Source organism: Schistocerca gregaria, chromosome 4 (assembly GCF_023897955.1).
Source record: "Schistocerca gregaria isolate iqSchGreg1 chromosome 4, iqSchGreg1.2, whole genome shotgun sequence".
NCBI classification, from domain to species: domain Eukaryota; kingdom Metazoa; phylum Arthropoda; class Insecta; order Orthoptera; family Acrididae; genus Schistocerca; species Schistocerca gregaria.
Genome location: NC_064923.1, coordinates 284212023 through 284235347, shown reverse-complemented (window position 1 = coordinate 284235347; position 23325 = coordinate 284212023). Strand labels below are relative to the sequence as shown.

At 41.7% G+C, this 23325-nt stretch overlaps 1 protein-coding gene across 1 annotated transcript; it reads left to right on the top strand.

The window, feature by feature from the left end:
- The first annotated feature begins 6512 nt into the window (after positions 1 to 6512).
- LOC126267670 (uncharacterized) lies at positions 6513 to 20780 on the top strand. The gene is made up of 5 exons (XM_049972971.1): positions 6513 to 6557; positions 12438 to 12554; positions 13964 to 14253; positions 15700 to 15885; positions 20454 to 20780. The coding sequence occupies exons 1-5, from the start codon at positions 6522 to 6524 to the stop codon at positions 20479 to 20481; spliced, it is 657 nt and encodes a 218-aa protein (XP_049828928.1). The 5' UTR covers positions 6513 to 6521; the 3' UTR covers positions 20482 to 20780.
- Positions 20781 to 23325: the final 2545 nt, after the last annotated feature.

Genomic DNA, 23325 nt, shown 5'->3' with positions numbered 1-23325 from the left:
AGTGTGCTGGGCTGGATGTTGTGCATTTAGCAACAGAATGACGCCTTGCAGAGCTTAAAACTGACGGCATTACGACATTTAATAATGACCACTCATTTGCTAAAGTTGTAAACATAAAGTTTTATATGGAAATTCCACATAAATGTGCAGCAGAACAGCTGATAGCCTACACGCAGGATGATTTGGAGTACAAACCGCCTTCAGTCACAAGTTGCGTTTATTTACTGCACTATGCATTTCGAGCCATGGAGGCTCATCTTCAGGTGCTTTTTAGTGATTTCCATCAGTTTTTTAGTTGTTTGCCTGTTGATATTACATTTTTGTATTACAACATGGTCTATTGTATACATAAGTTTAACAGAGTTTATAATATGAAACTAAGTTACAGTTTAACATTGTATGATGTCTGCTTCTGTTATACATGTGGTATACACAATACAGATCTTTAATTTTGCAGTACATACTGGGATATATACATAGTCACACACTTTTTTGCATATTGTAGTAGCAGAACGTAAACATGCCAAAGATTCTCATTCATACAGATGTTCTACTTCTAAATATAATCGATTTTCTTGTTTCACAGAAGATAATATGCTAGAGTATTTTAGTACACAGGTACTATAAAAATAATTATTTGGCATCATGTTGTAGGTTGTCAGCTGTTTGTACTATTATAGATTTGATTCCTCAAAAAAAATAAACTTTTAATGGTGTAGAAAAAATTGTGGCTGTTAAACTCGCTTTGTTTATTCAACAAGCATTCCGTACTTAGGCACAGTATCACAAGAAATAGCTAACTTATTGAAAAAAAAACAATATTAAAATATCTTTCTCCATAAACAGCAAACTTGGATATCACTTACCTCACACAGTGAACACAAACAAGCCAATAACACAACACAGTGGAATATATAAATGACAATGTAACAGTTGCCCTGCGGTTTACATAGGAAAAACTGGAAGAACCTTCCACACACGATATAAAAAACACACCGACGCCTTTCGACTAAACCATTTTGAAAAATCTGCAATAGCTAACGACATGTATATTAATAAATACAGACTTAACGACATCCACAACAGCCTAACTGTACTTCACACAAAACCCAACAGTAAAAAACTTAATCTCCTACAACAGTTAGAAATAATGCTACACAAAGAAAAATATTCCGAAAACTTGTTGAATGAACAGAGTTTAACAGCCACAACTTTTTCTACACCTTAAAAGTCAATTTTTTTCTGTGGAATCAAATTTATAATAGTACAAACAGCTGACAACCTACATCATGGGGCCAAATAATTATTTTAATAGTAACTGTGTACTAATAAAACCATATCATATTATCTTCTGTAAAACAAGAAAATCGATTATATTTAGAAGTAGAACATCTGTATGAATGAGAATCTTTGGCATGTTTACGTTCTGGTACTACAATGTGCATAAAAGTGCGTGACTATGTATATATCCAAGTATGTACTACAAAATTAAAGCTGTGTATTGTGTATACTAACTGCACAACAGAAGCAGTCATCATACAATGTTAAACTGTAAGTTAGTTTCATATTATTAACGCTGTTAAACTTATATCTACAATAGACCATGTTGTAATACAAAAATGTAATATCAACAGGCAAACAACTAAAAAACCTGATGTAAATCACTAAAAAGCACCTGAAGATGAGCCTCCATGGCTCGAAATGCATAGTGCAGTAAATAAACGCAACTTGTGACTTGTTCTTCATTTTACGAAAGTAAAACAGTCGCGGACGAAACACTGAAAAACAATGGATAAAAAGATTTGGAGTGTTATAACAACAGTACTATGCTAGAACATAAGAGGCAAGACTAAAATTGCGGAATGCTGTCGTCTAGAAGAACTGTTGGAGAGAACAGCGCTTATTGTTAAAGCCATAAAAGACATAGTTTACAGGAACCAACCTGTGTGTTGTGCCAGTTGCACAGTTTACACCATGCGTTAAAGTGGTTTAGCACCCACACAGACCTTGAAATCGTGGTAGAAATCAATGCGTATGGTGGTGTACACTGGTGGTAGTCGTACACTGCTCGGATGTGTTACAGCAATGTATTAAACTGCTTATGAAGGAACAATACAGGAACCCTCTCTTGTGATCGATAGTCTGCAGAATATGGTCTTCCTCCAGTACAGTCGACAAAACATTGGGCCGATCTGTGCAAGCAACTTCGACCACAGGCCTCCAGCTCTAGTGGAGTAATATGAAAATATGTATTATGCTCGATCTCAACATACAGATGGTTTTTGTTTTTGAGTGTACCGGAAGAGAGAAATGAGGTAAAAATCTTATAGGAATTTCTATTACAAGGAGTGGTATAACTGGTTAAAGTTTGGATCCATATAGTTCCATCAAAACTACACCGATTTCGGTAATAAAACTAATAGAAATTGGCCGTATCTGTTCTCATGGAATCATGATCATTTTTATTGCTATCGTCTTGATTGTGTGTTTAAAAATGAATGTTACCTCAAGTTCTATGTTATTCAATATTTCATAACCTGTAATTATAAAGTAGACACCACATGAATAATAGCTTGTTGTGGAACCTCGAAATTATAGTGTTTTTCCCAACATGTAGATTGTGAAACAGGTTGTGATGGTCAAATTGCTTATAAAACTATAAAGCTAGAATCTGCTATAAGATAGAAATTTTATGGGCATGTCGATAGAGGGCGATAGAGGGGTGTTCAGGAACAAAAATGTCACATCTAAGCATGCAGATGGTAACTGGTTTCGATGAAATGGGAGAAAGAGACGTAGTAAAATCTTATAGGAGGTTCTGTTACAAGACAGGCTATCATGATCTGTTTCATAAACGCCTCTTTGATAGAGCTCCGCATTCGTTGAGCAGGACTTGCCATAGTGTCCTCTTGAATTAGAACTTGTTGTTGTGAAACATAAAATGATTGTCTGAGAAAATGGCATAAAGACTATATTCTTCACGTGACTGAAATGTTTGTAATTCACATGTGCATGACAGTTTATTTACAGACACTGATTTGAATGCAAGAGACGCTATCACGTGCTGTAATTTGTCCATCAAGCTGAAATAAATTGTTTAACACACATGCTTCTTCTTTCTTTCAAGTTTAAATTCTCACTTTTTCTTTACTCCAGTGACAGTTTCAAAATAACGTGGACATTCTGTGGTGATCGCGTATAGGGAGGGGGGAGGGCTGACCTACAAATTTTTGTCATCTGTATTCTGTGGTGGAGCACTTCGTTGGATGTCGCAAAATAATGAGATGATATCCTGCAGTCGAACATAAAAACTATACCGACTTCACTCATAATTCTAACAAAATTATTATCATGGAAAGGAGACATTTATTACATCATAATAGTGTTTTCCTTTCAACAGGAGCTCAAATTATAAGAGGTGCTTTGACATTCAATAGAATTATTTGAGTGTAGTGTTTTCACATTCAGAATGATAGGCACTTGTGGCGAAGGTGTGGAGACATCCTGTGTATATGTATATGTGTGTGTGTGTGTGTGTGTGTGTGTGTGTGTTCAAAAATGGTTGAAATGGCTCTGAGCACTATGCGACTCAACTTCTGAGGTCAGCAGTCGCCTAGAACTTAGAACTAATTAAGCCTAAGTAACCTAAGGACATCAAACACACATCCTTGCCGGAGGCAGGATTTGAACCAACGACCGTAGTGGTCGCCCGGTTCCGGACTGTAGCGCCCAGAACCGCACGCCCACTCCGGCCGGCTGTGTGTGTGTGTGTGTGTAGTCATCCTAGGCCGCTGTGTGCCAACTGGGGCATGACTATATTTTTGCCTAATTCTTCTCGGTTTGTTCTGCAGGAACCTGCCATCAAGGCCTTTTGTGTTAGCAAAGAACCACCAAATGGAACATTCAGTCATGTGGTGCCCTGGAGGCTGCTCTGACTGCAGGTGTGTGAAGACTCTACTCCCAGTTTTGGCAGGGGCTGTGGACAATCGAGGCAGTGAGCTGTCTGTTATCGAAGCAGTGGGTGTTTGAAAAATTTATCTGGCGAGTTCTCCTGAATTTCGTTGTTGTTCTGGGTCCAATGTTTCTGAGAAATGCTTTTAACAGATTGCATGAAGCATCTTGTTCTTGTCTTTGTTCTATCTGTGACATTTCCACAGACTGGAAGCAGTATACCAATGCCATCAGAAGGATCTCTTTGTGGACCATCAGCAACAAGATAGGACAGGTCTCTATCTCTATGCACAGTGAGGAGGGAGAGGTATTAGAGGTGGTATGGCGGGGGGGGGGGGGGGAGGGAGGGGGGAGGGGGTGGGACTGCCTCCAAGTTGGTTAGTGCCCATTGAGACGGATACAGCTGCAACTGCCGCCTCCTCTGCAGTCTTTTGGGATGACGGTTTTCCCCAGTACATGTGTTGCATTGTGACCCCTTGTTTATGAGTGCTGGTTTTTTACATGACAATTTCGTTGTGTAATTAGAACAGTTAAGCGTTATCCATCATTTGTGGGCATTCACCTTGATTACCTGTGCTGAAGGGTCATTGTGAGCACGCATCTGTAGCGAACTCCAGTGTCAAACAGTGGTAGATACTGTCCTCAGCCATAAGCTTACAGGTAATACACTGATTCAATTCCCAGCAAAAATAAAGTTAATATCTTCCATTGTCCAGGTGAAGGGTAGAGTCTGACTGTGTCTACCACTAGTTTCAAGTGTTAATGTGAAATTTTTTCGACGAAGGATAACACCAGTTGTATTAAATCGTCAACTTTTAAGCTGTATTACGATTTTAATCCTCTGTGTGTAGCACTATGCACACAGTTGAGTAATTAGGACAGATATTTTATGATTAATTACATGATTATGACCGTTCTTTACTTCAGTTTCCAAACCACAATAAATAAAGCACACTAACGTAACTTTCCTCTCCTGCACCTGGACAGTTTCCAAATGTTGTGGGGTGCACTTGGGCTTTCCATCCAAAAGGACCAGATTTCAAGTCCCAGAAACGCCTCCACCTTTTTTAATTTTTCCCCCATACCTGGGTGGGGGATGGGGGATGACATCATAACAGTCCTGGGGTAAAGAAATTCCTACCAAAATTCGAAATTTCCACCAATATGGTAGGTGGGGGAGGGTGAAGGTGTGAAATTGAGAGGGGGAAGGAGCAGTGGCAGATGTGCATGTTGAGTAAAATACATGATGTCATTGTGGGAGTATAGGTGGGAGGGGGAGGAAGCTGCGGGAGAGGGGACATACTTGATCAATTTAATTAATTTTCATGTCTATTTGCTATCAAAATTGGGGCAGGAGCCCCATTACCCTACTACTCCCAGATTTTAGATGGCAAGAGCTGATAGTAGGGTTCAAATGTGGTGCAGATCTCATGATTCCATCGACCCAGGTTGTCAACAATTCGCTGTGCAAGGTGGTGGTGACTCCATAAAGATTTGGGCTGTGTTTATATAGAATTGAGTGGGTCCAATTATCGAACTATATACCGATCAGTAACTGGAAATGGTTGTGTTCAGCTACTTGGAGACCATTTGCTGACAGTCATGGACTTCATGTTCCCAAAGAACAATGGAATTTTTATGGATGACAGTCGCGGAATGTCTCTGCGCCACAGTTCTTCGCTACTGTTTTGAAGAACAATCTGGACAATTCGAGAGAATGATTTGGATACCGAGATCACCCCACAATAATTCTATCGAACATTTCTAGGACATAACCGAGAGGTCAGTTCGTGCACAAAATTCCGCACCGGAAACTATTTGGCAATTATGGACGGCTGTAGGGGCAGCATGGCTCAATATTTCTCCACGGGACTTGCAACGACTTGTTGAGGCCATAACACGTCTACATGCTTCACTACGCCGGGAAAAAAGGAGGTCTGACACGGAATTAGAAGGTATCCCATGACTTTTGTCATCCCCTTGTGTTAATTATTCTGTAGAAACAACAGTTGATTCCTAGTGTGTCATTTTCTCTACGATAGTGGTCTTGTCTCTCTCTGCAGACAGCAGCGGTTTTGAAATTTTGGCTCAGCATGAATCTCTATCTACTGCATACTCGTTTCTGTATTCATGTTCACTCACTATAACGATCTTCTGCGTCGCTAGTACCGGTAATTATTCACCTCGAAGAAGAAGTCTTACAATGGATGGAGAATTGGTATATTTCAACTTTTTTCACTGTTTGAAGTGATTTCAACTACAGAGTGTGCATTTACAAGCCATAAAATATTACATTGAGAACGAGACGTTATTTCTTCTCGAATTCGATGTAAATAAATCCGGAAGTATAGCATCACACAGATCCATCACATTAATTTGGTTTAGAAATCTCATATTTTATTTCCGCCTCACTCTGTAAGACGTGGATTGATAACAGGAAAATTGCAGCTAATATGTTTCGAGGTTAAATCACCGATACAAACAGTATCTGCGTATTTTCTGATAAGCCCAAGGTTAATCCACTGGTATATAAGAAGCTGCCCCGCTCTCCGAAAATCATCGATTCCACAATGGATCTCCGTAAAGCTGTGAGGATTATCTTCGTGGTAAGACATCATTATTTATTTTCATTGCAACAGTAACATATCTGCTGAAATTCTGCAAATTCCTTGTGGAGCACAGCCGATTTTGTGTTAATGATTTTTCTCTTTAAGAAACAGATGTAATATAGTCATCTACCACAATGAAATACTTTAAGTATCAAATTTTTCTACTGTTATTAGAGAGTATGAAATCAGATATGAAGAAACATAAACCTTTGGAGGCGTCACCGTGGGTAATGTCATCTCTGCGATTGTGGTGTAATCGCTCAGTAAGGCGCGTTGAAAACATTAACAGAGAGCAAAAGATATTGCGGTTTGACAAATAGGTACTGTTAGTGAATCTCAGGAATGTACTTTTACTGATGCTACTGTTGAAACTTCCTAGCAGATTAAAACTGTGTGCCGGACCGAGACTCGAACTCGGGAACTCTGCCTTTCGCGGGCAAGTGCTCTACCATCTGAGCTACCCAAGCACGACTCACACCCCGTCCTCACAGCTTTACGTCGGCCAGTACTTCGTCTCCTACTTTCCAAACTTTACAGAAGCTGTCCTGCGAACCTTGCAGAACTAGCAGTCCTGAAAGAAAGGATATTGCAGAGACATAGCTTAGCCACAGCCTAGGGGATGTTTCTTATTCTGGATACTACTGTTGTTTGCGACTAAAAAATTTTTGTCTTGGTACTACTATTCTTGTTCTTGTAGTGAAGTCTCTCACTAGCAGTAAAAGCCGGTTTTCAAATTTTAGTACCACTATACGAAGACGATCCTCGTGAATCAGCGACATTCTATGCTGGCTGGTCTAGAAAAAGACTAACACAGAAGGGCTTTTTAAATTAAAATGCAGAAAAATAAGCTGCAATCCGCCCAAGAGCCGTCAAGATGAATAAGTTCTTCAAACACCGAACTACGCAACGTGCTCCTTTTTCGTATTAATATCAGTTGCTTTAGTACCGACATCGACATCTACCGATAAAACGTTAATGCATTCTACTCTAGAGAAAGTAATCATCCGTTCGTAGTATTTCTTATGAATCTGAAAAATTAAATATTGCCTATGGTATACTAAGAATAATAAAAATTTCAGCAGCGTTTGTCTGTTTGCTTTATATAGGCAGCTGACTTGCAGAGAGAGAATAGCACACAGGTGCTGTTCCGAGAGTGGGGGAATGAACACAGCTGTATCACTAGCACCTATATTTCCAAAACACAAAAGAAGTAAGGACATTGGCTGCCAGCGGGCATTTCTTTAGATCAGAAAGGTAAGCTGAAAATTTGTGCCGCACCGAGTTTCGAAGCCGAGTCTCCTGCTAAGTAGGATGACGCACTGACCACCACGCCATCTGGACACAGCCGTCAAAACAACCGCACACACTACCCTAGCATGCCTCCTGTCAGATCCAAATTCTCAGCTTGTACCACACACTACTGATGTAGTGTCCTTGCTCATTAGTCTCATTACTCGCGGTACATCGCCGATTCCTGCAACAGTTCGAGCTAGGTGTACAATTTCGCTGAAGGGATCACTGGCCGGTCTGGCGCAAATTGTCGACTTGCCCCATTGATATAAATCAATACCCTCTGGCAGCTAATGTCTTTAATTGCTTTGTGTCTTGATCCATAGTGGCTGCAGGAACAAATTGGCGTCTGATCTTTCAGACATGTCCGGAAGAGCAGACACCAGATGTAAAATTGCGGGGTGACGCCCAATGATTCTTTCAGCGCAGGTGAACACCAAGCTCGAATTCTTACTGGAATCGAGGAATTGCCACAAGTAATGGGGCTACTGAGCAGGGGCACTTCGTCAGCACTGAGTGGTATAAGTTGAGAATTTGGGTCTAACGGGGGGCGGGCCGTGGTAGTCCGTGCAGATGCGATGATCGGTGTGTCCGGATGGCGTGGGGACAGCGCGTCTGCCTAATAGGCAGGAGACCCGGGTTTGAATTCCAGTTCATTACAAATTTGCGGCTTCCCCCATTTACATAAATTAATGCCCACTGGCAGCTAATATCTTTAATTCCTTTGTGTCTTGATTCATTGTGGCTAAAAAAAAACTAAACTCCGTTCGAACAGGCCTTGGAGGGCCCAACGGTACCGACCAGCCGCCGTGTCATCCTCAGCCCACAAGTGTCACTGGATACGGATATGGAGGGGCATGTGGTCAGCACACCGCTCTCCCGGCCCTATATCAGTTTACGAGACCGGAGCCGCTACTTCTCAATCACGTAGCTCCTCAGTTTGCCTCACAAGGGATGAGTGCAACCCGCTTGCCAACGGCGCTCGGCAGACCGGATGGTCACCCATCCAAGCGCTAGCCCAGCCCGACAGCGCTTAACGTCGGTGGCCTGACGGGAACTGGTTTTACCACTGCAGCAAGGATTGTGGCTGCAGGATCAAATTTATGTGTGTTCTTTCGGAAATGTCCGAAAGAACAGACATCTTATACAATATGTATTTAAATTTTCTTGTAGTGTATTTTGTAAACTTTCGTATTCCTGAATATGTCCCAGGAAGCAGAAAGAAAGCAAACAAGACTTGCTTCAGAATCATTTTCTTGAAAATTCATTGTTGAGTAGTTAGCGGACTATCTAACACGACAATCTCAACGAAGAGAAACTTTTCTGTAACAGAACAGTAGCTTTCATATCGCCACCCGCATTACGTGCTTCCCACACAATGATGCAGAAATTTAAAATCATATGGCGAGAGTCCTTGACACTGTGGTGCAGAAATGCTGCGAGTCTTGTTCTGTTTTTAGCACGTGAAAGACGTGTGCACTGTGAAAAACTAAATACGTGTCTCTGTAGATTAATGTACGTCGCTTCATTGTACGAATATTTACTTTTCGACTTCATTCAAGCAGACAACAGAAACCATGAAACAATCGGTTTTCAAGAGCGAAACTAAATACTACCTAAAACGCAAAGGAACAATATATCATTTCCACACGCTGTTGATGTCCAGTGATAGTATTATCATGACACAGAGCATTCCATTTACTGCGCAAAAATGGGTGACTACGTTGCTGAGAAGAGTAAAGTTTCATCCAACGTATCGTCTGTATATCTCATTGCTTGGGGATTTTACTATAAATATTATGCTTTCACTCCTGTCACCCCTCTCAAAGCAAAATACACACCTGGAAATGGAAAAAAGAACACATTGACACCGGTGTGTCAGACACACCATACTTGCTCCGGACACTGCGAGAGGGCTGTACAAGCAATGATCACACGCACGGCACAGCGGACACACCAGGAACCGCGGTGTTGGCCGTCGAATGGCGCTAGCTGCGCAGCATTTGTGCACCGCCGCCGTCAGTGTCAGCCAGTTTGGCGTGGCATACGGAGCTCCATCGCAGTCTTTAACACTGGTAGCATGCCGCGACAGCGTGGACGTGAACCGTATGTGCAGTTGACGGACTTTGAGCGAGGGCGTATAGTGGCCATGCGGGAGGCCGGGTGGACGTACCGCCGAATTGCTCAACACGTGGGGCGTGAGGTCGCCACAGTACATCGATGTGGTCGCCAGTGGTCGGCGGAAGGTGCACGTGCCCGTCGACCTGGGACCGGACCGCAGCGACGCACGGATGCACGCCAAGACCGTAGGATCCTACGCAGTGCCGTAGGGGACCGCACCGCCACTTCCCAGCAAATTAGGGACACTGTTGCTCCTGGGGTATCGGCGAGGACCATTCGCAACCGTCTCCATGAAGCTGGGCTACGGTCCCGCACTCCGTTAAGCAGTCTTCCGCTCACGCCCCAACATCGTGCATCCCGCCTCCAGTGGTGTCGCGACAGGCGTGAATGGAGGGACGAATGGAGACGTGTCGTCTTCAGCGATGTCGCTTCTGCCTTGGTGCCAATGATGGTCGTATGCGTGTTTGGCGCCGTGCAGGTGAGCGCCACAATCAGGACTGCATACGACCAAGGCACACAGGGCCAACACCCGGCATCATGGTGTGGGGAGCGATCTCCTACACTGGCCGTACACATCTGGTGATGGTCGAGGGGACACGGACTAGTGCATTCTTAGACCGGCAAGGGAACTTGCTGTTCCAACAGGACATTACACGTCCGCATGTATCCCGTGCCACCCAACGTGCTCTAGAAGGTGTAAGTCAACTACCCTGGCCAGCAAAATCTCCGTATCTGTCCCCCATTGAGCATGTTTGGGACTGGATGAAGTGTCGTCTCACGCGGTCTGCACGTCCAGCACGAACGCTGGTCCAACTGAGGTGCCAGGTGGAAACGGCATGGCAAGCCGTTCCACAGGACTACATCCAGCATCTCTACGATCGTCTCCATGGGAGAATAGCAGCCTGCATTGCTGCGAAAGGTGGATATACACTGTACTAGTGCCGACATTGTGCATGCTCTGTTGCCTGTGTCTATGTGCCTGTGGTTCTGTCAGTGTGATCATGTGATGTATCTGACCCCAGGAATGTGTCAATAAAGTTTCCCCTTCCTGGGACAATGAATTCACGGTGTTCTTATTTCAATTTCCAGGAGTGTATGTTGCGCGAGGGAAACGCCACTTGTTGCGCCTCCATATAAACCAGACTCTCTCTTTGTGAACCTGGTCACTAAGCTGGATCAATGTGGAAGAATGGATTGTTTCATAATACACTTGTGTGTTACCCTACTGGGTGTTGTCGTGCCTGAACAGTGCACTTACTGCTGTTAGATGTTTTCAATGCTTAAAGTTTGCTTAGGCCGGTATGGCTTTAATTATCTATTCCCCATGGCGTTAAGTATCTTTTTCTGACATTTGCAAGTCAGCTATGGCGTGTAGTTTTCTGTTTAAATAGCATTATGACATGTGAAGTTGTCACAATAGATATTATTCTACTGTAAAGACGATCAGTGATCGAAACGGGTTGTGAATAAACATATGGCAAGACAGCACAGTGTGTATCATACACTTTTACAAGTTCGTCGGTGCTATTAACAGCCTGAAAATCATAAAATTTTTCGTTATATACATTCTATCTCGTCAACATTTTCAATCACGAGATGAGATGCAATATATCTAAGGAACATTTTGTATGACTTACATGCAACTGGTAAGCTAGAGAGCCATATTCTACTCACTATACTATGTCTCTAATAGATGATGAAATATAAAATATTTACATATCTTCTGATAACAGTTTTTGTTGTATTTTACAGCCTTTGAAAATGACGGAATGTCGAAATGCGTCAGGTGTATTTGGGAATAATAAAAGGTATGGTCAAGAAACGAGAAAATTTATAAAGCGCATCCAAATGGCAGCTTGGTCTCATAGCAATTTCATGGAAATCGCAGAATTAGAAATGTTTTGCATGATATGTGAGATTGTATTATAATTAACGCGACTCTTTCCGAGCGACTGATTCGTATTTCAAGTGCAGTGATGTGAGATCATAGCCAGATTGTAATGGTACACAAGTTCGGCGACGACACATCTAGTATTCATTTCATTTCTTTTCTTCTCGAAGAACTCCCGAATTCAGAACCATGGCTACATTGAGATATGAAATGCCACCATGATCGCAGAAGTTACCTTCTTCACATAGTGTCCTAAAACGGATAAAACCAGAGATCACGAAATAGTGAGGCGATCCACTAACCAATACCTGCAGTACTGCGGCTGCAAATTTCAATGAACTGTCTTCAAGTCCTACATAACTCTGTAACTCCTGTCGAACAAGAAATTTTTCGCTGTTTTGTGAATCGTTTGTGATGAAACAGCGGCAGTGACATGTACACTTGTCTATATAGACTGTTGCTAAAGAATAAAATAAGCAATTAACATGGGAAATTAGATGGAGAATTGTTGAAGTACGAAATTTTCTCTGCTCTTTGCCTAAAGGTGTACTGATTTTTTAAATTTATTTTTCTAGTTGTCGAGCGCTTTATCTGCCACCGCCGCCGTTTCAAGACCATGGTGGTCCACCTTCGCTCAAAGGGCGTACTGTTCAACACCGGGCGAAGTCATCTGCAACAGGGACTGTTCGGAGGTAAGACTCTCATGTACTGCTCCAGCACCTAAATTTGCGCATGATTTTTAATTTTTTTCATTTCTCGTATGCAACTCGTGTAATCCCATTCCTATTTCACGAGCCACTGAGATCTAAAATGTTGTGCTCTTTGCGGAATAGACACAGAAGTACTAACTGCCTATTCACAATGCGCTGGCATTGCCTGGAGCATGGATATTCATGGAGTGAGCAGCACGTGATGTGCATGTTACCAACATGCAGCAAGATTTTGATGTGCCTTGGGTACAACGCCAATTGTTTACGTTTTCATCTAAGACTAAAGCTTCATTATTCCACACATTTGGTCTGTTTTTAAACAGTTAATTGTCAGTAACAGCAATGGTGAATAACTGTTGTTCCTACGGATACAAATCTAAATATATCAAAGAAAGAAGGGTTACTTGGCACAGACATCTATTCGAGTCATCATACCCGAAATAGTCGCTTTATGTGTTGTAACTATTGAGATACATTGTAACAAACAGTTAATATATGTCTAAACTATGTAACTGTATGGCTATATATCTACAAAGCAAGTGCTACACAGGGCAATTTTCACCTGCAAATCGGATTTCTATACGAGAATCTGTGTCGTTACCTACGAACTATGTAGGTCTCCAAAACATTCAGCATATTTTAAAGTAATAGCAATAGCAAATTGCAGTTGTAGCACCTATGACAGTACCTACTGTTAAAAATACAGCTCGAAAAATGAATGAAGATTAAACATATGGTAGTAGAAAATGAAGATGGAAGAACGTCGCTTTAAAAAATTCATTAAATCTGTAGTAAATTTCTAAATTTCAGATTCGATGTTTCTTTCCCAACAGTTTGGCGTTCTAAGCAATTTAGCCGCAGCATTATTTATTAAAACAGAGACTAAGCAATACAATGAAATGGGCTACAAACCTAAAAATAGTAGTGACTACCCTTTTACGGAAAAAGGAAAAAGATAGCAACATTTGAACTGTGACACTTGTCGGAAAGAAGCGAGATCTTCTGCCTTTTATCTCTTCAAAGCTGTAATCCAAAGTCATTCCATATATTTAAGAACGTTTACAGAATCGACGGTATTTAGTATGCACTGGCGAAGTAATTACATAAAAAGGGCACTCTTTATGCTGTACCATAGTCGTGTGACTTTTGGCTACGCAAATTCTGTTCTTCGCATCTGAATAATCACTCCATGGTATTCCTGCTCTACGGGCATTACAGCGGGTTTCCGGCAGCACAACATTAACGTCTCATACGACATCTCATCGAAATTCACAGAGGGCATAAGTACGTTACCAGAACAGAAGACGCTATTTATAAAGTACAGAATTAAGACGATCTTCGATTCCCTTCTTATATATTTTTTTTTATTTGTATATCGTTCTTGTAAACAGGTGCAGATATGTCTTGGCAACCTGGAAGATGACTACGATCCTCAGACAATGATAGTGTGCGACAAGACCAATGGAATGTGGTGCAGTGCAAGTCAAAGACAGTGTGTTCCGAAGGAAGAGTCTGATTGTGTGCCAGCTGGGAACACCTTCACGTGTAACAGCATTGGATCCTTCCCTGACCCGTATGACTGTAAGACCTACCACGTGTGTATTGAAGGCCTACAGCAGGCGGTGACTGGAACGTGCAATGCTACTGATGCTGCCTACAATCCCTGCACAGGGGACTGCACGTAAGTCGCCAACAACAGTTATTCCATTACAAAGCTTCATCCGAAATTCGAATTAAGCAACGCGGGTTATACATTAATCGAATAAGTATAATATTTACTCTTCTTCACTGAACATTCTACACCTCATAGACCCAGTTATATTGCAACGCAATCAGGCAAATGAGAAATCATTAAGTGAGTAATATTTTAATAAATTTTATAACAAGAATAATAATATAATTTGTCTGTAAAAAAATTTGAAAGTAACTACAAATGGCAACCATGACCTTTCATCCAAATAGTTGCCAATGGTGATTTGATAGAATCATAAATCAATAAAATAAGCAATTCTGAATCGGGTAACAATCATGAAACGTCCTTACAACAATTATATCTTTTATGTGCACGGAACCCCTTTGCTCCCTTGATTATTCTCAGTTTTTGCGTTTGACCTCTTCACGTTGGTTTCTCTAATTATTTTGTGAGTTTTTGTGTGATTGCTAATTTGATTGTTTTTTGTGGATGCAGTCAAACTATAAAAGCCAAGTAACACTCTCAAGAAGTTCTGCATTATATCAGCAATATATATTAATAAATTCAATTCCATACTTTTATATTCCCGAAAGACTTTTGATACTGTTCCTCACAATAGGCTTCTAATCACACTGAGCGCTTATGGATTAACGTCTCCGTAGTGCGACTGGATCCGTGATTCCCTGTCAGAAAGGTCATAGTTCATACTAACTGACGGAAAGTCATCGAGTAAACAGAAGTTATATCTGAAGTTCACCAAGGAAGTGTTATAGGCCCTCTGCTACTCTTGATCTATATAAACGATTCAGCAGACAATCTTAGCAGCAATGTTCGATTGTTTGCAGATGATACTGTTATTCAGCGTCTAGAAAAGTCATCAAAATATCAAAATCAATTGAAATATTATTTAAGCAAGATATCTGTAAGATATTGACTGCAGTATGTTTCTGGCGAAACATACTGCAAACACGGACACCCACAAAAACATACACACACGGAAATATATACACAAGTGCAATGAAAACGTAAAAAAACGTAAAAAAATAAACCACAGAATGTGGTAACAAGGCAAATATACACAACTTTGTCTGTTCCACAGGTTTGCAAATACTGTCATAAAAACTCAAATTTATTTGTGTACAAGCAGTAAAGAAAATAAAAGCCCAGTGATGCTGAAACTTCAGCGAAACGTTCGTGGGAAGTAAAAGAAAAAATACAGTTGTGTTTTGCTCAAGGCGGACACCCTCCAAAACCAAGTACACGCCACTTGGTCTTGTGGATGACCTAAAGTACTGTGATCTAGATCCTGCCAGCTTACTGTAGAACTCTTTGTCACGTCCGGCTGAGCAGAGGTGTAGCTACCTACATTTTGTACAGCTCTCTAACACCATAATTGATCTCGTATAACGTGAAATTATTTTTCCTCGTGGCTAGACTGACAACGTCAGACCGCGTCTGCACGGAAGGACCCGTCAAGCCCTGCACTCAGTCACTCGAGATGGGTATTGTCCAAGAGAACCCAAACATCTACTACGCCTGCAAGCCTACGGAAGATGGCGGCTATTACCCGGACATGTACAAGTGTCCTGGCGGATATGTCTTCGACACCGCTCAATTTACGTAAGTACACCACATAAATGTAGAATTAATAGATGTTAATTTTGCCTTCTATTAACATGTTTGTCCTCCCCCCATGAACCATGGACCTTGCCGTTGGTGGGGAGGCTTGCTTGCCTCAGCGATACAGATGGCCGTACCGTAGGTGCAACCACAACGGAGGGGTATCTGTTGAGAGGCCAGACAAACGTGTGGTTCCTGAAAAGGGGCAGCAGCCTTTTCAGTAGTTGCAGGGGCAACAGTCTGGATGATTGACTGATCTGGCCTTGCAACATTAACCAAAACGGCCTTGCTGTGCTGGTACTGCGAACGGCTGAAAGCAAGGGGAAACTACAGCTGTAATTTTTCCCGAGGACATGCAGCTTTACTGTATGATTAAATGATGATGGCATCCTCTTGGGTAAAATATTCCGGAGGTAAAATAGTCCCCCATTCGGATCTCCGGGCGAGGACTACTCAGGAGGATGTCGTTATCAGGAGAAAGAAAACTGGCGTTCTACCGATCGGAGCGTGGAATGTCAGATCCCTTAATCGGGCAGGTAGGTTAGAAAATTTAAAAAGGGAAATGGATAGGTTAAAGTTAGATATAGTGGGAATTAGTGAAGTTCGGTGGCAGGAGGAACAAGACTTCTGGTCAGGTGACTACAGGGTTATAAACACAAAATCAAATAGGGGTAATGCAGGAGTAGGTTTAATAATGAATAGGAAAATAGGAATGCGGGTAAGCTACTACAAACAGCATAGTGAACGCATTATTGTGGCCAAGATAGATACGAAGCCCACACCTACTACAGTAGTACAAGTTTATATGCCAACTAGCTCTGCAGATGATGAAGAAATTGAAGAAATGTACGATGAAATAAAAGAAATTATTCAGATAGTGAAGGGAGACGAAAATTTAATAGTAATGGGTGACTGGAATTCGAGTGTAGGAAAAGGGAGAGAAGGAAACATAGTAGGTGAATATGGATTGGGGCTAAGAAATGAAAGAGGAAGCCGCCTAGTAGAATTTTGCACAGAGCACAACTTAATCATAGCTAACACTTGGTTTAAAAATCATGAAAGAAGGTTGTATACGTGGAAGAACCCTGGAGATACTAAAAGGTATCAAATAGATTATATAATGGTAAGACAGAGATTTAGGAACCAGGTTTTAAGTTGTAAGATATTTACAGGGGCAGATGTGGACTCTGACCACAATCTATTGGTTATGACCTGTAGATTAAAACTGAAGAAACTGCAAAAATGTGAGAAATTAAGGAGATGGGACCTGGATAAACTGAAAGAACCAGAGGTTGTACAGAGTTTCAGAGAGAGCATAAGGGAACAATTGACAGGAATAGGGGAAAGAAATATAGTAGAAGAAAAATGGGTAGCTCTGAGGGATGTAGTAGTGAAGGCAGCAGAGGATAAAGTAGGTAAAAAGACGAGGGCTGCTAGAAATCCTTGGGTAACAGAAGAAATATTGAATTTAATTGATGAAAGGAGAAAATATAAAAATGCAGTAAATGAAGCAGGCAAAAAGGAATACAAACGTCTCAAAAATGAGATCGACAGGAAGTGCAAAATGGCTAAACAGGGATGGCTAGAGGACAAATGTAAGGATGTAGAGGCTTATCTCACTAGGGGTAAGATAGATACTGCCTACCGGAAAATTAAAGAGACCTTTGGAGAGAAGAGAACCACGTGTATGAATATCAAGAGCTCAGATGGCAGCCCAGTTCTAAGCAAAGAAGGGAAGGCAGAAAGGTGGAAGGAATATATAGAAGGTTTATACAAGGGCGATGTACTTGAGGACAATATTATGGAAATAGAAGAGGATGTAGATGAAGACGAAATGGGAGATACGATACTGCGTGAAGAGTTTGACAGAGCACTGAAAGACCTGAGTCGAAACAAGGCCCCCGGAGTAGACAACATTCCATTAGAACTACTGACGGCCTTGGGAGAGCCAGTCATGACAAAACTCTACCAGCTGGTGAGCAAGATGTATGAGACAGGCGAAATACCCTCAGACTTCAAGAAGAATATAATAATTCCAATCCCAAAGTAAGCAGGTGCTGACAGATGTGAAAATGACCGAACTATCAGTTTAATAAGCCACGGCTGCAAAATACTAACGCGAATTCTTTACAGACGAATGGAAAAACTGGTAGATGCAGACCTCGGGGAGGATCAGTTTGGATTCCGTCGAAATGTTGGAACACGTGAGGCAATACTGACCTTACGACTTATCTTAGAAGAAAGATTAAGAAAAGGCAAACCTACGTTTCTAGCATTTGTAGACTTAGAGAAAGCTTTTGACAATGTTGACTGGAATACTCTTTTTCAAATTCTAAAGGTGGCAGGGGTAAAATACAGGGAGCGAAAGACTATTTATAATTTGGACAGAAACCAGATGGCAGTAATAAGAGTCGAGGGGCATGAAAGGGAAGCAGTGGTTGGGAAAGGAGTGAGACAGGGTTGTAGCCTCTCCCCGATGTTATTCAATCTGTATATTGAGCAAGCAGTAAAGGAAACAAAAGAAAAATTTGGAGTAGGTATTAAAATTCATGGAGACGAAGTAAAAACTTTGAGGTTCGCCGATGACATTGTAATTCTGTCAGAGACGGCAAAGGACTTGGAAGAGCAGTTGAACGGAATGGACAGTGTCTTGAAAGGAGGATATAAGATGAACATTAACAAAAGCAAAACGAGGATAATGGAATGTAGTCAAATTAAATCGGGTGATGCTGAGGGAATTAGATTAGGAAATGAGACACTTAAAGTAGTAAAGGAGTTTTGCTATTTAGGAAGTAAAATAACTGATGATGGTCGAAGTAGAGAGGATATAAAATGTAGACTGGCAATGGCAAGGAAAGCGTTTCTGAAGAAGAGAAATTTGTTAACATCGAATATAGATTTATGTATCAGGAAGTCGTTTCTGAAAGTATTTGTTTGGAGTGTAGCCATGTATGGAAGTGAAACATGGACGATTACTAGTTTGGACAAGAAGAGAATAGAAGCTTTCGAAATGTGGTGCTACAGAAGAATACTGAAGATAAGGTGGATAGATCACGTAACTAATGAGGAGGTATTGAATAGGATTGGGGAGAAGAGAAGTTTGTGGCACAACTTGACTAGAAGAAGGGATCGGTTGGTAGGACATGTTTTGAGGCATCAAGGGATCACAAATTTAGCATTGGAGGGCAGCGTGGAGGGTAAAAATCGTAGAGGGAGACCGAGAGATGAGTACACTAAGCAGATTCAGAAGGATGTAGGTTGCAGTAGGTACTGGGAGATGAAGCAGCTTGCACAGGATAGAGTAGCATGGAGAGCTGTATCAAACCAGTCTCAGGACTGAAGACAACAACAACAACATTAACATGTTTCCAACTGATTAGGTAGGACCTGCATTCTTGCACACCATCCTTTTCTCCACATTGCTCCTAAGTTTGTGCATCCGTGTCCTGTTATTGCTTCAGATACCGACTTCCACCTTGTGAAAGTTACGACTCTGTCCACCTTGAACTACTGTGGTTTCTACCTGTGATTCTCCAAATTAACAACTTGCTATTATTTCGTCGTTACATCTTATTTGTTACCGTCCTGGACAAAGTTCTTTTCTTTTGAGTAAATAAAACGTGACGGAGGGGTTTCATACTTGTTGAAATCTTCTCGGGTTATTAGTAGAGTCGTGGTTTCGTGCTGTCTCGAAGTTTCGACGAGTTTCCTACTTCTCACCTTCAGGCGGAAATAAAGGGTGGGAAACTTATCGAAACTTTGTGACAACACAACGCCAAAGAAGTGGTTGAAGATGATGAGTAGGAAACCCGTCGAAACGTTGCTACAATGCGACGGCATGATTCGATTAATAATCCGAGATGATGTCATAATCAATATTTTCAGGTTTAGAACCTTACTTAGACACCAGTATCTCTTTAGAAGGTATGTTGTGAGCGAGAGTCAACAACATTTAATGAAATTTGCTTTTTTTTTAAGTTATTACCTTCGCAATAGAAATTGCACGGGGGGGGGGGCGGGGGTATAGGGAATACTTTACGCCCACCTTTTGAAAATATTGTAATCTAGTCATTTACTTTGTATTCTAAAATTTTGAAAAAATGTTCATTGCTTGTACTACCATCTTGGTAGCACACTTTATGGAAAATGTGTTAATGTTGCTAAGAATGTGGTAAAAGATATTTTCGGGTTCTGGACCCTACTTACACATCAGTGTATATTTAAAAAGTATGTTGTTTATAGAAGTCAACAACAACTAACGAAGTTTTCACTTTTCTAACTTTTTCTTAGCGTGGACATAAAGCACCCCTGCCACCCTGTCCCACCCCATATCACTGAAGCTAGTTAAGTAAAATGCGTTGGTATTGCTACGGTCAAGCTGCTCACAGTCAGATGACCTAAAACCTCATTTTGTGCGCCCATAGCTGCCCATTCATCAAAAGCAATACCTGACTACAAACCATACAATTTCATGTGTCACGACAGAAGCGCTGTTTATCTCATTTAAAGGTCTAAACGTCAGAGATACAACGCCCTCACTGCACTAAAACCCTGCTCTTCTATTGCAGCTGCGTGGCATCCTCCGAGACCTGCTAGGCGACACGTTAGTAGCACTCACGTCGCCATTCTTCGACAGTCCACACGGCAGCCTCAAACACGACCAATGAACCGCGGCGTGTGGGTGTTCCTCAGCTGTTTTGTTTGTGGTCTACTTTATCTCCAAACAAAAGAAACTCGTTCATACAAAAGTATACATCTGCTACAAAGTGTACATCGGCCGACATTTAGTAGCAATATTTATTGTAAGTTTTGGAACTAAAAAGGGTTGTCTTAATAGTACCAAACTGTACTGTACAACATGTAGGGAATAAATCGTTTGATTACTTGGTCTACTATCCTTTTTTGATGTTTCTTTATTTCATAAAACTGGTAACTAATGTCTTGTTCAATGCCTCCTTTACTTTAATGTTAACGGGGCTGACTTTCTCGTTGACACTTGGACACTCCTAGTGTATTACGAAGTAGCGAAAACACACAAATATCGATACTGCTGTAGCACGTCGTCACGCTCAGAGCATTAAAATTGGCACATGTCTACGAGTGACAATGTGGAACCGTTCTTATCTGCCAAATTACACACTGTAGTCATATCACTAGAACAGTAAAAACGCAAGACGACTTCTGGGAATCACCCACTACTACTGATTTTCTCGACGGGGTTACATAACGCGTCATTGACATCGACGTAATCAAAGACAGAGCAGAAACTCTGACGCCAGAAGAGCGATAGAAGAAGCATCAAACGTAGTACTGTTGTAAGTATCATCGTACCACATGTCCAGGATTGTGTCAGAGCAAACACGATTACTTCAGGATTAATGAACGGACATTGAACTCCGATACTCTAGCAAGCGAACCCAGTGTCTAACGCGATGCACTGTTTCGTTCAGTCACATTTATTATTACTCTTCAGTACGGAAGAAGCCAGAGTACAGCTCAAGGTCCCGTCGACGACTAAGTCATTATGGCTTAACACAGACTATGGACACATCAGAATGGGGAACGAAAGACTCAGTGTACTTTTCAAAGGAAGGGAAGAAGGAATGAATAGAAGAACAATGGATTCATTTGATTTGATTTGATTTTCTTAACGCCGGGAGACAAAAACAACAATGGTCTTAGTCCACTGTTTCCAGCACCGAAACCGAGTGTTTAGTGCGGCTTCGCTCGCTATGATTCTAGTAAAGCCAACCGATCCCATTAAAGAGTAGTAGGAGACTCTTTACTAGTACCTTATTAGACACGATTTCTTCAGTACTTAATGACCCACACATTATCTGTCTTTTGCCCTCCAACGCTTCGCATTAGATTAGGTTTGCGGTTTCATCCTCTTCGCCAAATAGTCTGCACTCAGGGACTGCTTCGTCTATACTCATTGTGTGTAGGTGCTTCTCAAAATTCCCAGTTCCAGTCATAAGATCTACCCTTGTTCAAGTCCAGGGCTACAGAACTTCTCTTGAAACAGGTCGTTTTTTGTTCAAATGGTTCAAATGGCTCTGAGCACTATGGGACTTAACTTCTGAGGTCATCATTCCCCTAGAACTTAGAACTACTTAAATCTAGCTAACCTAAGGACATCACACACATTCATGGCCCAGGCAGGATTCGAACCTGCGACCGTAGCAGTCGCACGGTTACGGACTGCGCGCCTAGAACCGCGAGACCACCGCGGCCGGCTCGCAGGTTCGAATCCTGCCTCGGGTATGGATGTGTGTGATGTCCTTAGGTTAGTTAGGTTTAAGTAGTTCTAAGTTCTAGGGGACTGATTGTAAAATCTAGTAGCTCGCCCCTGAATTGCTTCGATGTCTTCCTTTAATCCGAACTGGTGGGGATCCCAAATACTGAACCAGTACTCAAGAATCGTTCGCACATGTGTTATGTACATGGTCTCGTTTACAAGTGAAACTTGAATACAGTTTGCTAAAATGTATATGATAACCCACAGATGCGTAACACAGACGTCATACAGAGTAGTTATGATTAAAGTGTCGCTGCTCACAGATGCGGTGAAGATAGCAATTATCAAATGGCAACGAAACTTCGTAGGTATGTCAATGCATAATGCGGAGCAGATTTACGCTGGAAAAATTTTAGTTCCAGTTTCGGCCACCAGGTGCTAATCTGGCGCTGTACGTTGTATGTAAAGCCCTGCATAAGAAAATTAGCGACAAACTTTTACGTGTGGGTTGCCGATTAACCTCAAGCAAATGGCGAGTCGTTCTGTTGGTGTGACGGCTTATCTCCAGTGTTTGTTTCGCTCTTTCAGATGAACTTCCAACTTGTTTAGTAGCAATTTGAATAAATTTTCTGACATTCTGAAATATTCTTTGCTCCATCGTCCATCAGTCCACTGTACAGAATGGCAAATTCCCCTTCAGCTGCTCTATTTTTTCGCGCCTTATGAACCCACTTTTGTTTTCTTATTCAGAATGAATCATAGAAATCAGAATGAGATCGTCGTCCGAGAACTTAGCCATCCCAGCCGCTCAAGTGCACTGCCACACGCCAGAAGAAACACTGACCATTGCGATTAGGCGTCACTGTGGTATCACGGTAGGTGCAGCGACGGGCCGGTCACGGCACTGTCGTATCACTGATGTGTGCGAAGCGGGCTTCACTCTAACCACGCCAGGTCACAGAGATGTTTCGTAATACTGAACGCCGCAAGGCGGGCTGCGGTACAGTTGGTCATCTCGGCCGGTACTCAAACACTGCTTCCTGGACACCTCACAAACAGACCCAAAGACCAACTTTGCTGTTCGCTGTTGATAACTAGGTACAGAATTGATTTTTTTAAACTTATGAGACTTAACTGCTAAGGTCATCAGTCCCTAAACTTACACACTTGTAGTTGTGGACTGGTTTGTATTGGTACCACAA